Consider the following 22,111-nt stretch of genomic DNA (forward strand, 5'->3'; position numbering starts at 1 on the left):
TATGATCCAAGATTTTGTCCACATTAAGATTTGACAGAAATTTTTCCTCAATGGAACACTAGACGCCTTGACCTATAAACCCTTTCTAATATTATTATTCGGAGAATACTTTCTATATGATAACCTATTCTACAGACAGAGAATTCCCTGTCCCACTTGTCAGAATGATTAAATGGATTGCATGTTTCATAACCTTATGAGAGCACGCAAGAATGCCAATGCTATTGACTTTTGATTCGGTAAGGGCACCTGCCTGTTACAGTGTTATTAATATAGTAACGTGACCTAGATTATTAATAACGTGACCTAGATAGGTTAAATTAGCTATTGAATAATTGAGATATTACATAGTATCGCGTTGTGATATTACATTTCGTAAATTATTACGTATTGAAGATTGGACCTGGAACAAGAAATTCAAAGAATGGAGGTTTTTTGTAAATATAAGTCTTAGAAATAAAAACCACCGTAAAATCACGTGTAACCACCGAAAAAGCAACTAAAACTCAAAAAACAAAACGTGAAAAACCGGATATAGAATAAAATATAAGCAGCCAAGGTGAGGGCCATAGAAACCAATTGTATGGAAGGACGGTTATTATAATAGGTAAGTTTAAGTCAAATTAAGAGATATTTCTGGGAGGTCTTAATGCAAATACGTTTTTTATATTGTTTGTGTTTGTATTGGGAGGTTTTAGTGAAAAAGCCACGTTTCTTCGAGTGAAGACTATTTATATTCACGATACCCTGACAGTATGTGGCTGGTCTGCTCTAGCAAGTGATTCCAGGGAGGATGGGTTATTATTAGATGTTAATTTAACCCACATTAAGAGATATTTTTGAGTTTTTAACGAATATGCCCTGTTTCTTTAACTGAGTGTTAGATGTCAGTCCCCTTGGGTCGAAAGAATTCTTTCAACAGACCCCCCCCAGGTTAACTTTAAGCTATAAAACATGTTAGTTAAGGCCATTCATGTCATCATCACAAGCTATGGATGGCAAATGGCACCCTCTGGCACCCTTCATCATCCCAAAGACATTTTTCAGATATTTTCATTATAAAAAGATATGCTTTAAATACATTGATTTCGTTTAGATGTACAGTTTCTTTTTTTCTGCTTTTAAAGTTTTGTTGTAAACTGTTATTATGCAGTTTTGGTTTTCTATTTTAGTTTTAAGGTCTTAAGATTTTTTTTTCATTTTTAATTTTAATTTTAATTAGTTTTAATTTTTCAGCTTCAATTTTAAAGTTAGATTTAGAGGTTTTAGTTTCAAATTGCCACTTTTAAAGTTTTAATATTTTTGTTCTAAAGTTTCCATTTTAAAGCTTAATTTTACAGTTTTAAGTTGTGAATTGTCAGTTTTAAAGTCCATGTTTCATTTCCCCTTAATTTAAAAGGTAGTTTTAAAAGTTTTTTCATATATAAGGTTATAAGCTTAAAGTTTCAATGTTAAAGGTTCTGTTTTGAAGTTTTAGTTTTATAGTTTCAGGCCCACAGCTTTTGGTTTCAACTTATCAGATTTAAATTTCAAATCTAAATTCTTTTTCTTGAAAAGTTTTAGTTTTAGAAGATTTCATTTTAAAGCTTATTGTTGTAAAGATTTTAATTTTAAAGTTTAGATCTTAAGGTTGAGATTCTTTCAATTTAAAAGTTTTTGTTTTAAGAGTTTTTCCTTAAAGTTTTACTTTTGAAGTTTTAAATTTGAACTAACATTTTTAAAAGTTTTTATTTTTAAAGTAATAGCTTTAAAGAGTTTTGTTTTTAAGTAAACGTTTTAAAGACTTATCTTTAATATTTAAATTTTTTATTTCTTAAGTATTAGTTTGAAACTTTAATTTTCAAGTTTCAGTTTTAAAGTTTTAATTTTAAGGGTTCTAATTTTAAAAGTGTTGGCTTTAAGGTTACAGTCACAAAGTTTATGGATTCAAATTGTCAATTTTAAAGTACAGGACTTGAATTCTTTTATTTTCCCAACTTTCAGCTTTGAAACTTTTTCCAAAAGTTTCAGTATTAATACTCTAGTTTGAAGAGTTTTAAATTACCAGTTTTAAACTTTAGGCCTTAGTGTTTCTTCAATTAAAAATTTTTGAATTAAACTTTTTTTATTGAATATCATAGTTATCGTTTTTGAAGGTTGATTTTTATTTTTTTTAAATTTAAAGCAATGATTTTTAAAAGCTTCTGATTTTAAGTTTTAACCTTAAAATCATAGTTTTAATGTTTATTCTGGCTTCCAAATTTATGTTATAAGCTTTTATTTTTGTTTTTGGTTTTGCAGTTTTAGTTTTAAGGTTTTGCGAATAGTTTGTTTTTGCATTAAATTTTCAGTTTAAAGTTTTAGTTTTAAATTTTCAGTTCAAGTTAGTTTTCGAAGTTTTGGTTTTAAATTGTCACTTTTAAAGTTTTTGTTTTAAATTTTCTGTTTTAAAGTTTATATATAAAATTTTAAGTTTTAATTATCGGTTTTTAAGCCTAATTTTCATTTAGTCTTAATTTAAAAGGTAGTTTTAAAAGATTTTTTCATTTATAAGTTTTACGCATAGAGTTTTAAAGTTTTAGTTTTAAAGGTTTTGGTTTAAAAGTTTTAATTATAAAGTTTTAGATATGAAGTTCTTAGTATCAAATCACCAGATTTAAAGTTTAGATCTTAATTCTTCTATTTCAAAAGTTTTAGGTTTGAAAGGTTTTATTTCAAAGTTTATAGTTTTAAAAATACTTTTTTTGTTTTTATTGTTAATAAGACTTAAATGTACAAAAAAGTGTACATTTTTTAGATTTCATGTTCCAGGACGAATCTTCAATACGTAATCATTCACGCAATAAAATATCTAAAGCTATTGACATATAACATCTCACTGATTCATTAGCTAACTTGACCTGTCTTGGTCAAGTTAGAAAATTAATAACGCTGTAACAGACAGGTGCGCTTAAGAAATCTAAAATCAATAGCATTGGCGTACTTGCATGCTCTCATATGGATAGGGTTGAAAACATGTGATCCATTCAATCATTCTAGAAAGCGCGACATCAATTTCTCCGTGTGTTGAATCGATTATCACGTGGAAAATATTCCCCGAATTACAATAATAGAAAGGGCTTCCTCGTCCAGGTGTCTAGCGCTCCATTCTGTTGAGGAGAAAACTCTTTCGAATCCTAAAGCAGATAAAAATATTTGGATTATGAATGTTCCCTGAGAAAAAAAGAAACGCATTGAAAGAAAATGAAATCTCTTAAAGTATTATGTAACATCCCACATGTGCATAGATATTACGTAACATCCACGTGTGTGCCCTCCTCAGTTACAAGCGGAGATTCTTCCAGATTCTCCTGAAGAAATAATTATGTTATCCTAAACACAGGCAAACATTTCCTATTACGTAAGAACCAAAGGAATCTTGAAGAAAAACATCTTGAGAAAAATGACTTAAAAATGTCTTGAAATGTTTTGAAATGTATTGAAAAATACTTGAAGAAAAATGTCTTAAAAACGTCTTGAAATGCCTTGAAAAGCGCCTTGGAGAAAGATATGCAAAGAAACGTCATGGAACGTCCTGAAGAAAAAATGTCTTCGAAACGTTTTGAAGTGTCTTTAAACGTCTTAACAAACGCCTTGTAAAAAAATGTCTTGAAATGTCTTAAAAAATATCTTTAAAAAGTGTCTTAAAACACTTGTTGAAATGTCTTTAAACATTTTGAATAACGTCTTAAATAAAAGTGACTTGAAAACGTTTAAAATGTTTCGAAACATCTTGAAAAATGTCTTGAAGGAGAATGTCTTAAAAAATCTATGTAAATGTCTTAAAACGTCTTGAGAAACGGCTGGAGGAAAAATATCGTAAAAAAGTCTTGAAATGTCTCGAAGAAAAATGCCTTAAAAAACACCTTGGAATGTCTTGAACCGTCTTGAAAAATATATTAAAGAAAAATGTCTGAAGAACATCTTGAAATCTTGTGAAGAAACCGTTTCTTATTACTTAACAACCAAAGAGAACATGATTTCTGGACCTTGGCTTTTTTAAAGTAGTTATCACCCACATCTCTTGCAGGTGCCCCATTAAGTATTAAGTAGCAACACAATACCTATTAAGTAACTAACAAAGAAATCCTGATGTACAAAAAACCCAAAGAAATCCTGAAGCAAACAAGTCCTATTACGTAACAAACATCTGCATCTCTTAGAACACAAACCATATTGCGTAACATACAGATATACTATACTGTTAGAGCTGTGCTATAGTGTTGCGTAAGGTTCATGTGCACGCGATAACGTCTTGAGGGGTAAGTAGCTTCAATAATATATCCCCTATGGGTGTCATAGGATTCAAAAAGGCCTAACTACTGTGCATGATGGAGGTTAATTATTATATAAGTGATGTTGATATTCCTATTTTTTGGTCAAGCTACACAAAGTATACTCAGTTAGAATTGAGATTTATTAGGACAGGACAGTTTTTTGTCCCTTTAGAATGGTTATATGGTACACTCTTTCTGGCATCCAAAAAGTACTGTTTCAGCTTGATCATTTATCTATTTGCTATTTGTAATTAGATGTTCTTAAGTGTACATTTTCTATTTTCTCTAGTCTTATTGTGTTTCTTTTCTCTGTTTAATACCGTTTTATGTCATTCAATTTAGGATTAGCTGAAGGTGCTTCTCCACACTTGACATCCTTCTCCACACTTGACATCCTTCTCCACACTTGACATCCTACCCCTCTTAGAGACCACTAGCTCAGTATATTCTTTTCATAATTTAATCTTGAATAATTTAGAAGATAAAATGAAAGGCTTAGAATGAAATTCAGAGACGATTGGAAGCCCTACGAAAAAAGTTATAAGAAGCATTTCATCTGAAATCAATTTACGTGGATCTAGGCCCAAACATTACAAACTTAAAATGGGATGGTGGCACTTGTTTCACTCTTGGACGATGATGAAACAAGCTTGGCAAAAGAATAGAACATAAGTAGCTTTTGAGAAGTTGCTCCTCTGGGGCATGGTGCATATATGACTTATTTCACTTTCGGATTTCCTTGGGTTCTTTAATTACTATCCACTCTTAGAAAAATCCAAAGGCTCTTTGTCTTACCATAGTAAGAAAGGGTCTTCGCTACAGTTCTTCTGAGGGATGATGGAATGAAGGAATACGTAATTATAGCGTCTCTGGTGGACTTGGATGAATCCCCACCATTTTATTAGGAAGGGGGCGCAAGAAGGGTCCATATCTGGATATTCAAGGGGTATGGGATATATATTGATTTTTTTTTCCAGATTATTGGGTTGAAAGCTGTCCCCCTAGCCCCCTCCCCCTGCAAAAGACGCTCCTACTAATGTACAAACAGGAAGGAGGAACTGAACTCAAATTTCTTTGAATAAACTGATTCACTGAAGACAGGTTTTGGAAAGGGGTGTAGGTCGTGAACACGACAGTATTACATCTTAAGCTGCTTAAAATGGTGCAGCCATGAAAGCGATTTGATACTAAAAGTACAGCTTTCAAACAAAGTAGACCAACGGTGATTTCCCATTGGATTTTTTGAGAATCCTTTGTGCAGCTACGTCCAAAAACAAGTCCAAATGACACAATGTCATCCGGCATTACTGTTTAATTAATCTTATTGCAAGAGAGAAAAGTATATCCTTTTTCGGCGCCCTGTATCTTGCTGCATTCTGACAGCTACATGTAATAATCTACAGTTCAAAAAGTTTAAGCTCAAGTATGTAACAAAAATAAAAAAAAAAAACATTTTTTCGGCCAAGGGTTGGTTACTATACTGTTGTTGTTTTCCAGAATTCTTCTATTTCATTTTGTATTAGCCTATTTTGATGCTTTCATTTTTTATCAGACTCCCCGGCCATTTTTTATTTGCCTTTATTCTATAACTTTAGAGTGAAGCCAGATCGGCTTTCCATTGTCTGTTTTCATTAGTCAAGTCTAGCTGAGAGCAGACAGGATATACATTTTCTCTAGACAGTTATTCGGGGAAAAATTTTGGCTTGACTTGGAAAGTAAATCTAGCTGAATTGTTAAAAGTGTCTCTGGCAAGTGATTTTTAATCCTAAATTCAAACTATTGCACTTATAAGTTTAATAAAGCTTCTGATTGTAACTACTTCCTTCATTTTACACATATGACTTATTTTTTTTTATATAAATGAATAGTATATTCGTTTCTCAAGGAAAAACCTTACAAAAAACTTTCAAGGAAAAACATTGCAAAATCATGACTTGAGACCCAATATTAACGCTAGTTTATCAATAAAATTCGATCATGACAATGAAGCGTGGTTAGTTTTTAAACAACTGACTTCTTAATTCGTTAATCTAGCCACTTTCTATTTTGCGACTGACACTTTTTTGCTGGCGAGACGGGGATTATTGCGAATAAATACATTACGTTGTCGGTACCTACATAAGTTCAGTAGGTTCGTCATAAAAGATTCAGACGTGATGGCTCTTAGAAAATAATGGAGAAACAAATAGAGGATATATACTGGAACCAGTCAGTAAAATACAAAAATAGGCAATCTATTCTTCCTAAATTAATCAAAGAGCTGTAAGTGTTAGATCTTCATCTTCTATAGTTTCACCTAAACCAATTGAATTGAGGTCGTTTATGTTCTTCAGTCGCATTTGAGTGGGCTTTTCGGATACAATTGAAACATTAGACGGTGCTTCTTTTAGGTTTGGCTTTTGTTGAGGTGGCTGATACGAAGGAGGCCTTTCTGAAAAGTCGTCTGTCTGTGGTCCACTGAAAATAAAATATCGTAAGTTAGAATCTGCGTTTATAATTTTACTGTCGTTTCTTTATCGAGCTTTATTACAATGGCCCTGCTTAAGCTCAGCAATCTTCAAAGGTATTAGTTTTATTCGGGTAAAGTAAAGGTCCGTCTTAATTGCCAAAAAATGGTAATAGAGATATTCTCTTTGGGTAATATCAAAAATAAATAAATAGTTCAAATAGCACCAAAGTTAAATGCAATATTTTTTTCTTAATGATATGATATTTATTATTGCTAAAAGCTTCTATGGGTCATGGTGAATACAAAAATATAACAGCATACAAATTATAAACAAAGACGAACCGTTAAATGTAAATTAAATCATAAATAAGTTACAGAAAATGATGTGGATAAAATAAATTATGAGTTACAGAGAAATTAAGTTACAGAGAAGTTTATCATACTGCACCCACAATCATCCAAAAGCTTCTTAATCCCATAAAACCTCTATCGCATGATATTATATTCACTGATCCGTCACTCGTATTCCACCCTGAAATTCAAAAGATTATTGGTTCAGAAGGATAGGGCAGCTTAGTTAATAATGCTCTTCTTTTTTCTATTAATAGGTGGACCCAAGAAAGAGAGAAAAGATGCGTTCGTTTTGACAACAAAAAGGAGAAATAAGAAAAGAAAAGGACAAAAGAATGAAGAAGACAAAAGTATGTCTATTTATCATTTTATGCATGAATTAATACAAGACAAAATCTGGTCCTTGTAATCCTTTCTAACACTTTCTAAGATGTAAAATGATTATGACTCTTTTTACACCAAATCGGATGGAGTTCAAGGCCCTACTTATCTGGCAAAAACTGGCCAAGACGTCCGATGCTTTTTAGAATTGTTATGCTGCCACTTACAGATATAGCCATAATACAAATTGTTTTAATTCTCACAATAGCTAATATTTAGGGATGTTTAAAGCAATTAATTAAAAGCAACGGCTAAATCAGCAACATGAGCACTTACGATTTTCACTGTAGTTTAAATCTAAGCATTCCACAACTATTGAGGGCAAGTAGTCCCAGAATTTTGTTTTGGAACAACTTTGGACAAATATTCAAAAATAGCCATGGTACAGTAGCGTGGCTATTTTTTCGTAATAATATACCTAGTGAAAAAAGTAATAACCAGTATTTACGCAAGTTCACAATAAGCATACTTCACTTTTCAGTGAGATAAGGTACCAATGGTATCAATATAAAGGTACCAATGGTAGCCTATATTTTCAAATTGTGACACAAATTAACTGAATTCTAGACGTTTGGATTAGACTACTTGGCAAATTACTATAACAACTCATGAGGATTTGGAAATCACAAATCTCTCAACTATTTGAAATTGATTTAAAAACAGTAAGTCCCTTTTTTTGCAACCAATTCTTTTTCAATCCTGCATTTTACAGGTATAACAATAAAAAGGCCATACTTTAAGTATGAAGAATGAGATACTGCTGGAATTTGTACTTTTTGACATTTCATCTGGAACCAAAGAAAAAGTTGGAGACCCTCTACTGTATTTACATCGATGTACGGATCAAAGTCTTTCAATCTCAGTCGATGGGCCCTCGTAAGGTTTCTAGTCGATAGCTTTGTCTCCCTCTTTGGGCCAAAATTATTGCTTTCTGCCTCAGAAAGGCTGCGACAAATTCTTTATCCTAATGAATAAGGTCACTGGAACTTTTAACTTCAGTCTGAATATGGCTTTTTCAATTTTCAGGCACAACACGTTTAGCACAATCATCTTAAAATACATTTTAAAACCACACGGGCCATGCATGACGTTTGATTGAAAAAATATAGAAAAGGAACACGACACGGGGGGAGGGGCACGGAGAGCCATTTGAATAAAAAGTACAAGCGAAAAGGCAGCAGATATTCCGGCAAGGAACTCCACCAAGCCTGTCCTCAGTGCTCAACACACAAAAAAGAGACAGCAAAAACAAGAAAAATGAAAAAACACCAACTTTAGAAGTTGTTCACAACAAGACATTGAAACTCACACGAGCAAACGAAAGATTAATCACAGTTGCATTGGGCCATAATTCGTTCCCTAGTGATCAACGCAGTATGTATAAAAACATGATTTTAGATGATACGGGGATTAAATTAGGTTCTGAATGAGAAAGATTATTGAATGCGTCTCTCTGCATAAAACGATCGTAAATTTGGCTTATAGAAATATATATATATATATATATATATATATATATATATATATATATATATATATATATATATATATATATATATACATGATTTTATATATATATATATATATATATTGCCGTCCTGGCCGAGTTGGTTGGTGCGCTGGATTCGGGATCCTTTGTCTGAGAGGACGCGGGTTCGAATCCCAGTGTACCCAATTCTTCAGTTGGGACGGGGGTCAGTGGCGTGACTCTGTAAGCTTAGCCAGAGTCGACCCAGCTCTAAATGGGTACCTGGAGAAATCTGGGGAAGGTAAACAGGAAGGGTGTGTGAAAGCACAGGATGGCTGGCCCCCAACCCCCCATTGCACTTCCTGGCTGAAGGGCCAAGAAACGGAGATCAGCACCGCCGGTAGGGACTGTAAAGTCTAATGCCGTATCCTTTACCTTTACCTTTTATATATATATATATATATATATATATATATATATATATATATATATATATATATATATACATATATATACATATATATATATATATATATATATATATATATATATATATATATATATATATATATATATATATATATATATATATATATATATAGGTCTTCATATATGGTTTTTTTTCGATTGCCTCCCTAAAAAGCTGTGGTAAATCATTAGATGTGGAAACTAAAGTTGCCTAGCCAAAAAAAAAAGAAAAAAGAAAAAAAACAAACAAAAAACAACTAAATGGTTGCTACTAAATGGAATGTTCAAAAGTATGACGAGTATTAGTGGTTTGATGAGATTCAAACTCATTTTCACTTTTAGGCACGAGAGATTTATTTATTGAAAGCTTGTGTTTGAGTAGTTTTTCACCTAACTGTTGACGGATTCTGCGATCGAAGAGTTTCTCATAGGAACTATGGGCTCTGTAAATACCACTCTCACTTATAGGGTCAGTTTACCTTTCCCAGAAATGAAAAAACCTTCAACATTTAGTTCATTTTTGAAGGAGCCGGAGGAATTATATTTCTCAAAAATCTTTCAAAACTTATTTCCAAATTTACGAATATATATTTTTATGTTCAATTTAAGATATCCTAAAAAAATTTACAATATCTTTTACTTAATGTAGTTCAGATACTACAAGATTTTTCAGAAACTAGATTTCCAAGAAATGAAGTTCCCTGAATCCTCCCCTGAAGCCAACATGAATAAAACAAGTCTTAAAACAACAATAGGAGGACAATTCCCATAGTAGAATTATAAAACCTATAGAATTTAGAAATTTACGCTAAAATGACCCTTGTCAACCTATGCAACAAACCTTCCTTGGAGTTCAGGTTCAGGGGCAATATTTATCTTACAAATTATGGTTTTATTGACGAAAACCATTTTATCTCCCTGTTTGGCATCTTTCTGCATGGATTTATAACACAAATTCTGCTTTAGGTAATTTCCCTTGAAAAACTCTTTCTGGTCTTATTTTGTTGATGATGTTTTGTCTATTCGTGAACATGGGTATAATTCTCTAATTGGTTGTACATTTAAACTCTTTTGATTCAAGTATTCGATTTACGTTAGAGGTGGAGGATTCAGGGAAGCTTTCTTTCTTGGATGTTATAATCCTAAAAAGCGTCCAAATATTGAATTTTCTGTCTATAGGATACCCAACCACAATTATTGGTATTTTCATTTCTTGTCAAATCATCCTCCCTCTGTTAAAAGAGGCGTGGTCATCTCTTAAGTTGAAAAAGTTTCAAAACCCTTGCAAATAATTGTACAGTATTTGAACCACGTTAAGTAAAGAAATTTCATTCTGCAATGGTTAACCGTTAAGCTTATTAGGAAAATTATTAATAGAAGATTAAAAAGGGACAAACAAAGCAATAACGAACCCATCCCCTTTTCCTTAGCCAAATCTATAAGTAAAACTAAAAATTTCGGAATTTTATCACATATTCCTAGAATCTGGTTACGCTTAGAATTTTTTTTTTACAGAAACATAATCTCTCCGTCTCGTCCAAAACGAACAGGTCGAATGTTTTTCAATAACTAGAAATGTAAAACTGATCTTATGCCTGGGAGTGAAGTTAAAAGGGTTCCATGTTCCTGCTAGAAGCTCTGCACTCACATAATTCAGTTTAGAGCATAACTACACATATACAAAGCTTTCAACATAAAAATCTCCTAAGTCTAAAAGTAAAAAGATGAGTTTGACTCTGGTTTGGCTCTGAAAGCACTTAAACAGGCAGATCATTTAGTTCTTTTTGGTAACATAGCTTTAATTTCTACATCAAATGGTTAACTACATTCATTTAGGGAGGTAATTAAAATAAAAGGGCAATTGAGATATATTAAGACCTCACTATAAATAGAGATACTGAGAATATTTATACAAGCCCAATTTACGATCTTTTAATACAAAGAGAATCACTCATTCAGCCGTATTTAACTTACTGCAACTCGATTTGGATGTCTACTTTCCAGTCTCTGCTCCATCCGATTAAAGTAATTCATCAAAAGGCTCGCCAGTTAGTTAACGAATTTAATAAAGGTCATCGAAGGGTGCTTTTGAATACTTATGCACTCTATGTTGTCTCTTGCTCTTTAATGATTTTCAAGTATCTTTATGGTGAACTGCCTCGCTGTTTCAATTCTTTCTTTCCCGATTTAGTTAATTCAAGGAGCTCTTATAATCTACGCAATAAAGACCACCTACTATTACCTCAAACTAAGAGACTGTCAGATCAGATTTTAGTCCCCGAATAGCATGTAGTAAAGTATGGAACAGTCTTGCTGATAATGTCCGTGGCATTCATTCGTTTGATGTCTTTAAAACCCGACTAAAAATATTTTTGGTTGATAAATATAATGGGGAATAAATTTGACAATAAATTTATTTTTGAATTGATTTGAATTAATATTGTTATTTGTTTAATATTATGTTGAATATTGAGGGTAGGGCGACATCCCTAGTTGCTAGGCTTGAGCACGTTTAATTATTTAATTTTAATTGTTGTGATTTTGTGTTGGTGGGAGATGGTGTGGACTTGGATTTGGATTTCGAGGACAAAGTGGTAAGTAAAAATAACACCAAGTTATTTAATTGGATTTCTTGTTTTTTTAAGAAGAGACTCTTTATTTGGTATTTATTTTTTGTTTTAACCCCTATGTAACGGGCCATGGGGCCTTGTAGGGGTAGAGAGTTATTGTTGTCCATTTATTTTGATGTTAATAAACTGAACTGAACTGAAAAAATTCCCATTTACCCTATTAACAAAAATCAGGTTCGCTGGGACAAAATTCTTGCCTCATCTAGTCTTGAACTATCTTCCTGTTCGTTCGTTTTAGTCTTTACTCTTTCTTGCCGTAGTTAGCTTCTATAGGGTAGTGTTTGTTTTCTATGTTAATATTACTTCTTGTGTTAAACCAATTCCCTTTGACCCTATTAACAAAAATCAGGTTCGCTGGGGACAAAATTCTTTCCCCATCTAATTTTGAACTGTCTTCCTGTTCGTTCGTTTTAGTCTTTCCTCTGGCTTGCCGTAGTTAAATTCTAAAGAGTTGTGTTTTTATTTCTGTTTTGAGCGCTAAGAACAACTTAGTGATGATCTTTGTCGGAATACCTGTGTTGAGCACTGAGAACAACTTAGTGGTGACTTTAACTGAAATATCTACTCTGTGTTTTCACCTTCAACGTTTTAAAGTATTTGAAAATCAAGGTCGTTTCATGGTTTGTTGTTTTTATTTTCTTTTTATTAAATGACAGAATCTTCCCTAGACACAAACCAAACAAACACGATTCTGTGATTATTCTTTTTGAAAACAGCACAATTTTGTTTTTCTGTATACAGGGACTTAAAACCTTTTGAAAACATTTTCCATGGTATCCAGAATTTGAGGGTGTAACTTCCATCCAGGTTACCTGCGAAATTGATTATATTTGGCCACTTTTTCAAAAATCGGACGCATATTTAAGTCTTTTTATATCTTAAGTCTTTTCGATTTTTCTCTGTAAGAATTCAGATTTTGACTTATTATTGATACTAAACAATCAATCAATATGTTTATTGCTAAAAACAACATCCAAGGGTTCAATATGGAATAGGTGAGAAGTAAAAAAAAAAGAAAAAAAAAAAAAGAAGAACATACTCGCAAAGAAAATTATACTACCGAGAATACGTTCAAATATTTCTACTAACACATAGCAGGATGGAGGCTGTCTGTACTGTCAGGCCTAGAAAAATAGCGACCACGACGCTACTCAGCCACAGTTAGTAGCTCAGTTAATCCGTAGGCTGACGCTAGTCTTTAGTTCAACTACAGAAGAGAGAATAATGGGGACTCTTTTTTCCTCAAGACAGTGAACCAACAAAACCTATTTTTATGTTTCGGCCCTATATCTAAGGGCCGTCTTCAGCAAAAAAAAAAATAATAAACAATAAAACACTTACAATAAAAGTATTTCATTACTACTTAACGAAAAGTTCAGCCAAAACTTTGTGATAAAAGCTAACATTTTACAAGTTAAAAAGGTTCATTCATTGAACTAACTGTATTTATTAGAAATTGGAATAATTTCTTATTGCAATATTTGCCTTCACTGCAGCTAATCTTGTAGTTCTTTTGGGATTGGGCTTGTTTTTATTCGTTCCTATTTTTCTTTTATTTTCAATTAGATTATTTTCTGTAATTAATTACAGAAAATAATATGTTCTCTACAAACAATTTCATACCACGCAACTTCGCTCCTTTTCCCGCTGATCTCGCTGTCTCAAGGGTAAATTTCATTTTCTCTCTCGCAAGTAATTCTCGTGTTGTGTAGTCAGGCGTAATCCAAATTTTTGCGTGTTTAAAATGTTGACCTGATTCCAGAACAAGATCGTGGCAAAAAAGCGCACGTAAATTTAACCAAGACGGGGCAGGGGTTTTGATTACAACCAATACGGAAAACGTCTTTTATGTCCCTAAGATGTATCGAGGCGTGTGGAATAAACTGGTTATAAGTGGCAACTACATCTTCAAGTAATGTCTGTGCTCGTCTTGACGGATCGAAGTAATACAAAATCACATTTGTTCTTTTCGAATCAGCATCCATATTACTCATTTTAAGTCGCGTCTTCTCCAGTTCAGTTCTCAGAGAATCCATTTCTCGCTGCGTATCCATATTTTCTGCCTTAACTTCAGCGATCACTTCTTCCAACTTAGTTGATAACTGGGCTAGTACCCCATTTATTCCCGCTATTTCTGATGAGATTGGGTCTATTTTTGCTAACTGACCATTCATTAGGGCGAGCATCGCCACCCTTCGAGATTCAGCATCGTTAGAGATATGGCTATCCCCTAGATTCTGGTCTTGTGTAAACATTCCTTGGAATAAAATGAACACATTAAAAGCTTTGCTTTTCACAGGTCTTGCCAAAACGAATGCAATTATGTGCCGCTATAATCCACATTCTTGCGAAACTGACATACCGCTCTTTGATTTTGTATGAAATTATCTTATTTAATAATGCCAAAAGTTCGACTTATGCAGCGGACAAAAACTTCAGTGAATTCTATTTATTCAGTGACGTCAGATATTCCACTTGATTACAGATACTGAATAAATGTTTTAATCTATATCTTCTTCTATCTATCTATATATATAAAAATGAGTTGTCTGTCTGTGTGTCTGTCTGTGGATCAGGTGACGTCATGTTTCTGTGTTGACTGACGTCATGTCCGAAGATATACTCCATCGAAAACAGTTAGAGACGTCAGATATGACTTTTGATTTTACATCAGAAATTTATAACTACACTTTAGTTGTTATAGAAGATTTGTGCGTACGTATGGCAAACAAACCTCTTCAGGATTTGGGAATGCCTTCACCTAACCGTATCGCTGCTGTTTCGACATGTGTAGAATTGGATCGTGAACAAAGTTACAGTACGAGTGATCTATTGTCGTATGTACAAAATAACATTTCCAAGTTAACGTCGGAACAAAAAGACATTTATGATTCGATAATGCATTGTGTCGATAACAACGTTGGAGAAATTTTCTTTTTGGATGCGCCAGGAGGTACTGGTAAAACGTTTGTGATAAAACTGATTCTGGCATCATTTCGATCAAAAAGTGATATAGCGTTGGCAGTTGCGTCGTCCGGAATAGCCGCAACATTGCTGCCTGGTGGAAGAACTGCTCATTCCGCTTTGAAATTGCCTCTGAACTTGCATTCTACAGAAACTCCCACGTGCAATATTTCCAAATCATCTGGGATGGGTAAAGTATTGCAGCAATGCAAACTTATTATTTGGGATGAGTGCACAATGGCACACAAAAAATCGCTCGAGGCTCTGGATCAATGCTTGAAAGATTTGCGAGGGAAGTCGAAACCCTTAGGCAGCACATTAATATTGCTTGCGGGAGATTTCAGGCAAACATTACCTATAATACCTAAATCAACTCCTGCAGACGAAATGAATGCTTGCCTGAAAAATTCTAATTTATGGGCACACGTAAAAACATTAAAATTAACTACAAATAAGCGTGTCCGATTGCAAAACGATGACTCTGGTCAAACATTTTCAAATCAATTGCTGGCAATGGGAAACGGAAAGCTCCCAGTAGACTCAATTTCAGGACGTATACAACTACCTGCTGATTTCTGTAATTTAGTGACGTCCAAAAATGAATTGATTGAAAAAGTATTTCCGAATATTCTAAAAAATTATAAAAATAATAAATGGCTAAGTGAAAGAGCGATTCTCGCACCCAAAAATATAGACGTCTACGAAATCAACAATATTGTTTTAATACTTTTAAGAAATATAAACCCACCAAAGCTTTGCAATGGCACTCGACTTGCCGTAAAAAAAACAATGGAAAACCTAATAGAGGCCACAATCTTGACAGGGCCTTTTGAGGGTGAGGCTGTTCTTATTCCTCGCATTCCCATGATTCCAACGGATCTGCCTTTTCAATTTAAAAGATTGCAATTCCCAATTCGATTAGCATTTGCAATCACCATTAACAAAGCTCAAGGTCAATCATTAGAAAAATGTGGTATAGATCTTAATACTGATTGTTTTTCCCATGGACAATTGTACGTTGCATGTTCGAGGGTTGGTAAACCTGACAATCTATTTATATGCAGCGACAATTGGACAGCAAAGAATGTTGTATATTCGCAAGTTTTACGCAGTTAATTTGTATTTTGGAACCAAATGAAGCGGTTAATTATCCATCTGAATTTTTAAATTCTATAGATCCTTCAGGGTTTCCACCACACGTGCTACAACTAAAAATAGGCGTACCAATAATACTTTTAAGAAATATCAACCCACCAAAGCTTTGCAATGGCACGCGACTTGCCGTAAAAAAAAACAATGGAAAACCTAATAGAGGCCACAATCTTGACAGGGCCTTATGAGGGTGAGGCTGTTCTTATTCCTCGCATTCCCATGATTCCAACGGATCTGCTTTTTCAATTTAAAAGATTGCAATTCCCAATTCGATTAGCATTTGCAACCACCATCAACAAAGCTCAAGGGCAATCACTAGAAAAATGCGGTATAGATCTTAATACAGATTGCTTTACCAATGCGGTATAGATCTTAATACAGATTGCTTTACCAATGTACAATTGTATGTTGCATCTTTGAGGGTCGGTAAACCTGACAATCTATTTATACGCACAGACAATGGGACAGCGAAGACTGTTGTATATTCACAAGTTTTACGTAGTTAATTTGTATTGTATCTATCTATCTATCTATCTATATAAAAACGAGTTGTGTGTATGCATGTTTGTTTGTTTGTAAAAAGAGCGTTTGCATATGACGTCATTATTTGTACATACGGCTTTGTATATGGACAGACAATGGGAAAGCCAAGAATGTTGTATATTCGCAATTTTTACGTAGTTTAACTCCTGCAGACGAAATGAATGCTTGCCTAAAAAATTCTAATTTTTGGGCACACGTAAAAATATTAAAATTAACTACAAATATGCGGGTCCGATTGCAAAACGATGACTCTGGTCAAACAGTAGACTCAATTTCAGGACGTATACAACTACCTGCTGATTTCTGTAATTTAGTGACGTCCAAAAATGAATTGATTGAAAAAGTATTTCCGAATATTCTAAAAAATTATAAAAATAATAAATGGCTAAGTGAAAGAGCGATTCTCGCACCCAAAAATATAGACGTCCACGAAATCAACAATATTGTTTTGACCAAGATTCGAGACCAGGCAGTCCTTTACAAGTCAGTCGACACAGTTTTAGAACCAAATGAAGCGGTTAATTATCCATCTGAATTTTTAAATTCCATAGATCCTTCAGGGTTTCCACCACACGTGCTACAACTAAAAATAGGCGTACCAATAATACTTTTAAGAAATATCAACCCACCAAAGCTTTGCAATGGCACGCGACTTGCCGTAAAAAAAACAATGGAAAACCTAATAGAGGCCATAATCTTGACAGGGCCTTATGAGGGTGAGGCTGTTCTTATTCCTCGCATTCCCATGATTCCAACGGATCTGCTTTTTCAATTTAAAAGATTGCAATTCCCAATTCGATTAGTATTTGCAATCACCATTAACAAAGCTCAAGGTCAATCATTAGAAAAATGTGGTATAGATCTTAATACTGATTGTTTTTCCCATGGACAATTGTACGTTGCATGTTCGAGGGTCGGTAAACCTGACAATGTATTTATATGCAGCGACAATTGGACAGCGAAGAATGTTGTATATTCGCAAGTTTTACGCAGTTAATTTGTATTGTATCTATCTATCTATCTATCTATATAAAAACGAGTTGTGTGGATGCATGTTTGTTTGTTTGTAAAAAGAGCGTTTGCATATGACGTCATTATTAGTAAATACGGCTTTGTATATGCAAAGACAATGGGAAAGCCAAGAATGTTGTTTATTCGCAATTTTTACGTAGTTTGAAACACATATATAAATCTATCTATATTCACAGGTGGGACACAGGGACACAACTACAATGGCGCATAACTAATATGGCGCGTAACGACTTACGCGCGCGGGGGGGCTTGGGGGGGCGCGAAGCGCCCCACCAACTAGGTGTTGGGGTGGCGCGAAGCGCCACCCCAACAGCTAGTATATATATAAAAGTAAGTTGTCTGTGTGTCTGTCGACTGACGTAATGTAATCATGTCATGTCGTCATGAAGTTAGTTGTCGTCATGTTTGTTATGACGATGACGTCATTAAAGGTATTTAAGACATTCGTTATCGGTAAAATGTTTAAATGTAAAATGACTGAAGAACCTACAATGGCAACAGCTGAGGAAGCTGCTCAAAGAGTCTACTAAAAAAAACTTGCTGCTGATAGAGAAAGTAAGAAAATAAAGCGTTTCGATGAATCACAAGAACAGCAAGAAAAGAGGCTTGCAGCTGATAGAGAAAGTAAGAACAGAAAGCGTGCCGAGGAACTACCAGAGCAACGCGAAACCAGACTTGTTGCTAAAAGAGAAAGTGAAAAAAGAAGGCTTGCCGAGGAATCACAAGAACAGCAAGAAAACAGGCTTGTGGCTGATAGAGAAAGTAAGAAAAGAAAGCGTGCCGAGGAATCACAACAACAGCGTGAAATTAGGCTTGCGTCTCAAAGAGAAATCACCAAAAGAAAGCGTGCCGAGGAATCACAAGAGCAACCTTGCGGTGCACTGAACGAAAATTCACCATGCATGGCCAAAGGAAGGTGCACAAAGCAATATCCTCGACTTTTAGTACCCAACACAATTACTGGCAATGATGGTTACCCACAATATAGAAGAACATCTACTGAAGATGGTGGTAAAACAGCAATAATAAAGAAGCGTAACGGTACCACCATCGAAGTAGATAACCAGTGGGTTGTTTCTATATTCCCCATTATTATCAAAAACATTTAATGCACACATAAACGTTGAATACTGTAACTTCGTAAAGGCAATCAAATACATATGTAAATACGTCAACAAAGGCAGTGACATGGCAGTTTTTGGCTTGCAGTCCGAAATCAAAGATATCGACGAAATCGTACAATATCAGGCTGGAAGATACATAAGCAGTAATGAAGCTGTTTGGCGAATTCTTTCATTTCCGATACATGAACGAAGTCCAGCTGTTGTTCACTTAGCGGTACATTTACAGAATGGTCAACGTGTTTATTTTTCGGAATCCAACGTGCAACAAAGAGCCCTGAATCCACCGGATACAAAGTTAACTGGTTTCTTTTCCCTATGCAAAAATGATTCTTTTGCAAAAAAACTGCAAAAAAGTGCCTTCGTATTACACGTGGAATACTAAATATAAAGTATTTGAACGTCGAAAACAGGGTAAGTCAGTCGACGGCCAACCTACCATCTTCAAAGATACCACAATATGAAGACTCTACACCGTTCACCCCAATCAACATAAATGCTTCTTTCTACGCCTGCTTTTGGTGAATGTACCCGGTCCGACGTCCTTTGAGTATTTGAGAACTGTAAACAGTACTATACATGACACTTACCGTTACAGAGCATGCCAAGCTCTGAATTTATTAGAGAATGACCCCCCGGCGTCCCCGTTGTAGTTGTGTCCCTGTGTCCTGGCTGTCATTTATATTCCCTGTGCCCCGGTCGTCATTTGTGTCCCGGTATCCCAGTCTGTAGTCTCTCTTTGAGTGTCCCGGTCGTCATTTATATTCCCTCTGTCCCGGTGTCCCGGTCGTCATTTGTGTCCCGGTGTCCCGGTCTGTAATTTCTCTTTGAGTGTCCCGGTCGTCATTTATATTCCCTGTGTCCCGGTCGTCATTTGTGTCCCGGTGTCCCGGTCTGTAGTGTCATCTTATAATGACGTCATATACAAAGCCTTATATACTTATAATGACGTTAAATGCAAACCCACAAACAAACAAAAATGCATATACACAACTTATTTTTATATATATATATATATATAGATACAGTTTCTTTTTTAGTTTTTTTTTCTTTTTTAGTTTTTCTTTTCTTAGTTTTTTTCTTTTTTAGTTTTTCTTTTTTTTAGTATCTTCTTTTTATTGATTTGTTTTCTTCAATTTGTCAATGTTCATTCTAACATTGACACTTGGAAAAATCTTTACGTGCCAAGCATGCTAAAGCTCCAACAATTTATAATAAACATCATAATTGGGTATCTGTTTTAAGGTTTACGAATTACTTTAATCTATTGTCAAAATATATTGAAATATTTGTGCAATTCCCAGTTTTTTTAGTTTTTTCTTTTTTTAGTTTTTTAGCTTTTTTTAGTTTTTTTCTTTTTAGTTTTTTATTTTTTTTACGTTTTTTCTTTTTAGGTTTTCTCTTTTTTAATTTTTTTTTATTTTTTATTTTTTTTTAGTTTTTACTTTTTAGTTTTTTTTTAGTTTTTTACCGTTTTTCTTTTTTCAGTTTTCTTTTTCTTCTTTATTTTTCAGACGTAAATACATATCGCCGAACCTTGATCCAAGTCAAAATCCCAAACCCAATCATCATCGCTATCATTTTCAGTTTTGATACGTTTTGACTCTCGCTGTCCAGGTGGATTTTTATCTAACTGCGCGGTTTTGATTTCTTTAGCCGCAAGCCTTTTGGCATTAACCCTTTGAGCAGATTCCTTGGCTGTTTCTTCTGCCATTGTAGGAATTACACTAAAATTTCTCTTTTAATTAACTATTTGAGCAGCTTCCTCGGCTGTTTCTTCTGTCATTTTAAGATCTATACTAAAAATTCCTCTTCACGTGCCAAGCTTGCTAAAGCTCAACAATTTATAATAAACCTCAATATTTTAAGTATCTGCTTTAAGGTTTTCGAATTACTTTAATCTATTGTCAAAATATTTCGAAATATTTATGCAATTCCCAGTTTTTACATTTTAGTTTGTTTTCTTTTTTATATTTAGAAGATATAATCTGGCATAACAGACATAGTGTAACAGACATAACACACAAACAACTTATTTTTATATAGATAGATTTGTGCGTATGTATGGCAAACAAACCTCTTCAGGATTTGGGAATGCCTTCACCTAATCGTACCGCTGCTGTTTCGACATGTGAAGAATTGGATCGTGAACAAAGTTACAGTACGAGTGATCTATTGTCGTATGTACAAAATAACATTTCAAAGTTAACGTCGGAACAAAAAGACGTTTATGATACGATAATGCATTGTGTCGATAACTACGTTGGAGAAATTTTCTTTTTGGATGCGCCAGGAGGTACTGGTAAAACGTTTGTGATAAAACTGATTCTGGCATTGCGGGAGATTTCAGGCAAACATTACCTATAATACCTAGATCAACCCCTGCAGACGAAATGAATGCTTGCCTGAAAAATTCTAATTTATGGGCTAACGTAAAAACATTAAAATTAACTACAAATATGCGTGTCCGATTGCAAAATGATGACTCTGGTCAAATATTTTCAGATCAATTGCTGGCAATTGGAAACGGAAAGCTCCCAGTAGACTCAATTTCAGGACGTATGCAACTACCTGCTGAATTCTGTAATTTAGTGACGTCCAAAAATGAATTGATTGAAAAAGTATTTCCGAATATTCTAAACAATTATAAAAATAACAAATAGCTAAGTAAAAGAGCGATTCTTGCACCCAAAAATATAGACGTCAACGAAATCAACAATATTGTTTTAACCAAGATTCGGGACCAGGCAGTCCTTTACAAGTCAGTCGACACAGTTTTGGAACCAAATGAGGCGGTTAATTATCCATCTGAATTTTTAAATTCCGTGGATCTTTCAGGGTTTCCACCACACGTGCTACAACTAAAAATAGGCGTACCAATAATACTGTTAAGAAATATCAACCCACCAAAGCTTTGCAATGGCACGCGACTCGCCGTAAAAAAAACAATGGAAAACGTAATAGAGGCCACAATCTTGACAGGGCCTTTTGAGGGTGAGGCTGTTCCTATTCCTCGCATTCCCATGATTCCAACGGATCTGCCTTTTCAATTTAAAAGATTGCAATTCCCAATTCGATTAGCATTTGCAATCACCATCAACAAAGCTCAAGGTCAATCATTAGAAAAATGTGGTATAGATCTTAATACTGGTTGTTTTTCCCATGGACAATTGTACGTTGCATGTTCGAGGGTCGGTAAACCTGACAATCTATTTATATGCAACGACAATTGGACAGCGAAGAATGTTGTATATTTG

The 22,111-nt window shown here is 34.2% G+C and overlaps 1 protein-coding gene across 1 annotated transcript in view; it reads right to left on the minus strand.

Moving 5' to 3' along the window:
- Positions 1–6,475: 6,475 nt before the first annotated feature.
- LOC136041409 (mucin-2-like) overlaps positions 6,476–22,111 on the minus strand; it is a 105,611-nt gene continuing 89,975 nt past the window's right edge. Inside the window, exon 15 of the mRNA XM_065726064.1 lies at positions 6,476–6,752. Coding sequence (XP_065582136.1) covers positions 6,548–6,752 — 205 coding nt within the window. The 3' untranslated portion in view covers positions 6,476–6,547. The remainder of the gene's footprint in view (positions 6,753–22,111) is intronic.

The sequence above is a fragment of the Artemia franciscana genome, unplaced genomic scaffold (assembly GCF_032884065.1).
Source record: "Artemia franciscana unplaced genomic scaffold, ASM3288406v1 PGA_scaffold_218, whole genome shotgun sequence".
Classification (NCBI taxonomy): Eukaryota; Metazoa; Arthropoda; class Branchiopoda; order Anostraca; family Artemiidae; genus Artemia; species Artemia franciscana.